The 6299-nt window shown below is 36.4% G+C and overlaps 1 protein-coding gene across 1 annotated transcript in view; it reads right to left on the bottom strand.

Moving 5' to 3' along the window:
• LOC105810743 (rho-related BTB domain-containing protein 3) overlaps positions 1 to 6299 on the bottom strand; it is a 46464-nt gene that overhangs the window by 4611 nt on the left and 35554 nt on the right. The window contains exons 8-9 of the mRNA XM_012644770.1: positions 5900 to 6066; positions 1261 to 1357 (exon numbers count right to left, since the gene is read on the bottom strand). Of these exons, the coding sequence (XP_012500224.1) occupies positions 1261 to 1357; positions 5900 to 6066 (264 nt within the window). The remainder of the gene's footprint in view (positions 1 to 1260; positions 1358 to 5899; positions 6067 to 6299) is intronic.

Here is a 6299-nt window from a genome sequence, read left to right as displayed (position 1 = left end):
TAAGAATGTCCCTTCGAATTGACAGCAAGCAGAAGCATGCCTTATCTTTAGGAATAGACTTTGTTTTTTCTTGCACAAAGTAGATGGTTAATAAACACTTGTTTTGTTTAGATGTGATCATGTGTCTCTGCTGTATCAATAGTTGAGTTCTACCTAAGGAGGCTCTGAATAGGTGTATGATGTTTGTTGACCTGCTGAATACATCTACCAAAAACCGAGTGTTCCTTGCTTTCCTTAACTGTATGAGCAGATGAATGAAACCAAGAGATTTTTACATCTTTTACCAGCAGAATCCTTTTTACAAAGTAAAATTTTATGTAGAACTCTAAGATACAAAAAGCAGAAAAGCAGAGCTACTCTGATTGAAGGCAGGAGGGAAGAGACTGAGAACTGTACATTTTAGCTTCTCTTCCCTCTCCCTGATTTCCTCCCTCTCCCTCTCCTCACTCCCTCCCTACTTTCTGCCCCCTACCCTAGAAGACCTTCAGGCATCTCTACGTAGATTTCTTTGTCCAGAGTTTGACTACTTGACTAGGTAATCTTTCATTTCCTTTTCTATTTTTCTTTGAGTCTGTGCTAGGTAATAACATGAGCAAACTACTGTATCTAAACTGATTGCCTACTCTGACAACTACTATATTTTCATTTTTTCCCTCTTAGGCAGTACTAAGAAGCTTGCCCTTTGATTGGTTTTAATCTTTATAATTTACCTTGGAAATCACATTACATACACTCTGCTCATAAGTTTCAAAACACTCTTTGATAAATAATTGTTATTTAAAAGTAACATGAGAGACACCTATATAGATATTCTTAATAAATAGAGATATCCAGGACAATAAAACTATACATTATATAGTTAACAACAGTTAAATTCCTTTATAAAAAATTTTAAATCCATACTGTTCAAATTTTGCTTCTGACTTTGGTAGTTAAAACTAAGATCTTATCACAACCAAATGCCACCTAAGGACACACTTCACCACCTTATCTATTTCAGGAAAAAAATGCATTTAAAAATGGATGGGAGCTATAAAATAGTCATTAGAAATCTTCTTGTGTAACCTAAGTCAAGCTGCTTATGTAACACAGGTGACTATAAATTAAATGCCCTCAATTACCACATTGTATAATTTAAAAGAAACGCATTACACTGACTATTCTTATTTGTTAAACCTACTATTTCTACAAATTATGTCTCAGACCTAAGAACAAATAACATAAAAAGTTTTCTTTTCAAGACAGAAATTGACAATCTACCTGAAAGATCCTGAAATTCAGGCTTTTGACTGAAGATGAGGTAGTTAGTGGCAATGAAATGAAGTAGCCAGGTTGAAAGGCAATCAGAGTGGTGAAACTGCAAGAAAAATGACAAATGAAACAATACCGCACATAATGACCATCAGTATGATGACTACATCAAGAAGATGGTCTGGGAGAAATCATGGAGAGCCCATACCCACGTTCAATGTGTCAATTTATGATGCAGCCTTCAGTCTATTGTGACAGCAAAAAGGAAGAGGAAGCATTAGTAACAAGTATCAAAAATACACCATTCAGTGAAGAAACCAAATCCACAGGGAATAACAAGCTAACACTGTGGGAGTGGCCAAACATCTTTAAGCAGATGCCTGGCTGCATCTGTGGCTAACAGACTATTTGAGGTTCTTGAAGATTTACTTTAAGCCTTTAATCTAAGTCATGGACTTCACTAACCGCACTTGTATCTGCGTAGCAGATTATGGTGAGCGATATCTAAACAAGTTTGCCTGAGGAGCAAAACAGAAATTATTTTGAGGAGGAAACATCATTGGCCTAAAGGTGCGGGTTTCAATGTGTAAATATTTCTAAGAGAAAATTATGTCCAAATAGTTGCTTTTAACAGGAGGTACCGTTACACTGAGCAGGATTTCCAGCTCAAAGCTCCTCGTTCTGAATTCCAACAGCCGCTAGCGGAGGGAAGACTCAAAGCGACCTGGCCATTGACATCACCTTGGTGCCAAGCAGTGACACTCACTGACTCATCCAAACACCAGTTCAGATGACAGTACCTTGCTGGCAGGCAACTTTGGTACCTGAGTATAGTTCTTTTAAAATTATTGCTATTGTGGTACAATATGCATAACAAAATTTACCATTTTAACCATCTTTAAATGTGCAGGTCAGTGGCATTAATGACACTCACAGGGTTGTGCAGCCAACATCACTATCCATTTCCAGATCTCTTCTATTACCCCAAACTGAAACTCTGTACCCATTAAATAATAACTCCGCTTTCTTCCTATCCCAAGGCCCTGCCTGGCAACCACTATTCTACTTTCTGTCTCTATGAATTTGACTATCCTAGGTACTTTATATAAGTGAAATTGTGCAATATTTGTCCTTTTGTGTCTGGCTTATTTTACTTAGCATAATGTCTTCCGAGTTCATCCATATTGTAGCATACATTGAAATGTCATTCCTCTTTAGGGCTGAATAATATTCTGCTGCATGTATATGCCACATTTTGTTTATCCATTCATCTGTTGATGGACACTTGGGTTGTTTCCACCTTTTGGCTAAGGAGGACACTCAAAAATATTAAATAAGCAATGAATAATGCTAAGTTGAAAAGACACTTGTAATCTCAAATCTTAAGGAAATAACTCATTTGTTCTTTAAAAAAAGCTATGTGGTGTGAAGAGTATTTTAACACATAAATTCATAAGTCCCTCCCATTTTCATTATATAAAATCAGAAGTTTTGAATTAGAAGGGACTTTACAGTTCATCTAATCCCACGTCACATTTTAACAGTCTTTTGGCAGATGAATGTGAGTGATCTCAAAACCCTTCAGCTATTTTAAGCTACCTTTAGCTAAATAGCTATTTTAAGAAGCCATCACTATTAATAGATGATTAACCCAGAGCTGATAACATCCAGAAGGTCAGGACATTGTCTAAGAGCTGAGACTTTGGAAGAGAACGGATATCTTAGAAATGAATAGCTGTCTACAAAAACATTCTTAAAATGCAGAATTTTATTTTTAACCAAGATTTAAGATATCATAATTGTGAGCTCTTGGCAAGAGATGGAATACATCTCACTATAAAGACTAGGTTTATATGAAAGAATACGTTCTGACCTAAGAAAATAGGTTTAAACTGAAATGAGCAACAGACTAAAAAAGAAAGGCATTTAAAAAATCATAAACCGAATGCTATAGAACTTAAGAGCTAATATATATGAAGAATGTGGAGAAAAGACCCGGCAACTCTCAGAAATAAAACTTGTAGCCTCGGGTAGCCAAATATGTATAAGTAACAAAATGAATTTAATGGTTTTTGTTTTTTCTTTTAGAGACAGGGTCTTGTTTTGTCACCCAGGCTGGAGTGCAGTGGCTCAATCACAGCTCACTGTAACTTTAAACTCCTGGTCTCAAGCGATGCTCTACCTTGGCGTCCCAAAGTGCTAGGACTACAGGTGTGAGCCACCGTGTCCAGCCAATTTAAATTTTTAATGTGAGAATAAATACGACTTTATAGGAATCACCAAATCTTGGATAGATAGGGTTTAAATACGAGTAGAGGTAAGTCTACCTCAGTGTGAAGAAATTGATCTGATTAAGAGAAACAAACTTCTGTATTTTAAGATTTCACTTTAATGGAAATATAGGAACCCTGGTAGAGAAGTGAGAGAAGTTAGGGGAAAGTGGATGCAGAGGTGAGAAAATACCAAAACTTCTCCTTTCTGTAAGAAGGTATGAATGCTGCTTTCCTGATACACAGTACAAAACTGGCAGGGATGACAAGAGAGTGATTAGAAATTTTCATTATTCAGAAAGCTACTGTGAGTCTTACTCTGCTAAAAGACAATTTCATCTCCTAAAAGGCAGAGAAATGGTGAGGGAAAAGTTAACCAAATTCTGACGGACAGGATGAACTGGCTGGCAAAGTGAAACCTCAAAATAGGAACTTCAAAGAGACCTTGGGAAGAACGTTACCTATTATCTGAGATTCATAATTGCCGAGTTAGGAACTACTGGGAATAGAATAAAGGAAAATTGATAAATTTAGGCTTAATCTTAGAAAATAAAAAAGTCTTCAGAAAAAAAAAATAAAATTCAAAATGAACTGATATCTTAGATTTTTATTTAATACAGGGGGGTTAAAATAAGGATAATCACCAAATCAGAAACCAGAGAATCAGGGAAAAACAAGTTGAGAATTTGTAACAATGCAATCATAAATAATGCTGAAGAGGAACCAAGCGTGTGTGCGGTGTGGGAAGGCACTTAAAGAAACCAATGTGACCACACAGAAGTTTTCTTATACATAAACTATTTAAAACGATACTAAAAGATAGGACAAAAGAAGCTTGTATCCATTTTTTTTAAAGTATGACAGACTTATTAGGATAGTATGAAAATGATACATCAAAAATGCTAAAAAGAATGAAAGACCATTTTTAAACTAAATTTAGATGGGAGCTATTTATTATCATAAGCTTAATGTAAATATATTACAAAGACAGATCAGGGTTACTTAATTTTTAAATTTGTTTTTATCCCTAATGTTAAACACATATGATTGTAACACTTGATTATGAGAGAACTCAAGTCCAAAATAGTGAAGGAGCTAGTAAGACAAGACCTAGAATACTTTAAATATATTCCCTTCTATACCCAGCAATGTGAGTGTTGATTAATGGATTCATCTCAGCCTGGGGACAAGCTTTTAGCTGCCACAGAGCTCTGGCCTTTGCCACATCAAGTGGCTCCATTTTAGCAACTTGGCTGAAGACAAAGTTGTCATGCCCTTTTAACCTGGGGTGTCAAAGATGACAGGGATAGATAGTACGTTGTATACCAGATAATATTTTAAGAAGTCCTGACAGTTTGTAGGGATGGACCAAATATATTCCTGTGAAAAAGGCCTAGGGGGCTCGGCTTACTGCAAGTTCTGTACTCATCAACAGTGTGCCATAACCACCACAAGCACTAACACTGTCTAGGGCAGCAGATGGAATGGCAGGATAAATGCCCCATCTGAACAAGCTTTCTGCTTCCAGGAATAAAAGAGAGTGGCAATGAGGAGATGGTAGATTTTTTTGACTGGGACTACATCTGGGGGTTTGGGAAGTTGATTTCAACACAGCAATCCTATTTTATTTATAGACCTGTCCCAGATTCATAATCTAAGGTCTCTGTAACTACAGTTATTCACAGTTAATTTAATTGTGGAACCCCCTCTGTTCCCTAGAATGAGTAGCAGCACAAATCTTAAAAACAAAAAGGCCCTGAGCTTAGAGGAGGGTCTGAAGAAGTGTGGTATATACTGCAGTGATTCTTACCCTCAAATACTTTTTCTAACTAGATTTCTAATACAGTGAGACATACCAACAAAAGGCATTTTGCAAGGATTAATGAAGTTCACCAATATCTCCTACATTCAACTGGAACTTCAAAACACGTTCATGAAATGAATGAAAAAAATGAAGAAATAAATGAGTTTAGCTTAACCATTTCTATCAGTATATATGGACCAATCTTATAATTTTCCTTTTAGGAACCCTAAGATGTGATCTTTTGGGGAAACCCAATGCATATTCTATTTTCTATAATGCTTATGTGACACAGGATAGCCCCACACTCAAGTGACTCTGCTAAGAGCCACACTTAAGTTGAAAAAAACTCCAACTCCATTAATTTCACCTCCTTATAAAGGGACTGCACAAAAACCCTAATGCTTCAAAATTACCTAGCCACAGAAAGTGTTGTGAAGGCACTTTAGCTTCACTTAGCCAAACTTCCAAACTAAGACGAGTAATATATCTTAAAATTCACAGAAAATTAAAATAGTATCATTTTAATAATATTTTATAAAAAAAATCAGACAACCAGATACAGAGTGCCAATTACCTTGGCCTTTTTGAGCAAGTCAACTATATCAAGGTTCATGGATGCCAGCTCCCTGCTTGGCATGCTCTGTAGCTGGGTGATGATGAAGAGCTCACAGATGTGCTGCAATCTGGACACTTGGTACATCTCAGCACAGATCAGGAGACACATGGCCTGGAAAATGCCAGCTGATGAGAGAAGGGAAATAAGAGAAAATGGACAATAAAACCATTTCTTTAAATGACCTAAAAAAACACACCCACACAACAAAAACCAAAAACACACGCTGACTGTATCATCTAGCGTAGAAAAGAATGCCTACGAAAAGCCTCAGGGAGTTAACATGCTACATTAGATTCTATCACATTTTTAAAAGAATCCATTTAAGCCTCCATACTCAGAAGTGGATCAAGTCTTTTTA

The sequence above is a fragment of the Propithecus coquereli genome, unplaced genomic scaffold (genome assembly GCF_000956105.1).
Source record: "Propithecus coquereli isolate 6110/MARCELLA unplaced genomic scaffold, Pcoq_1.0 Scaffold22, whole genome shotgun sequence".
Taxonomy (NCBI): Eukaryota; Metazoa; Chordata; class Mammalia; order Primates; family Indriidae; genus Propithecus; species Propithecus coquereli.
This window is presented reverse-complemented; position numbering and strand designations above follow the sequence as displayed.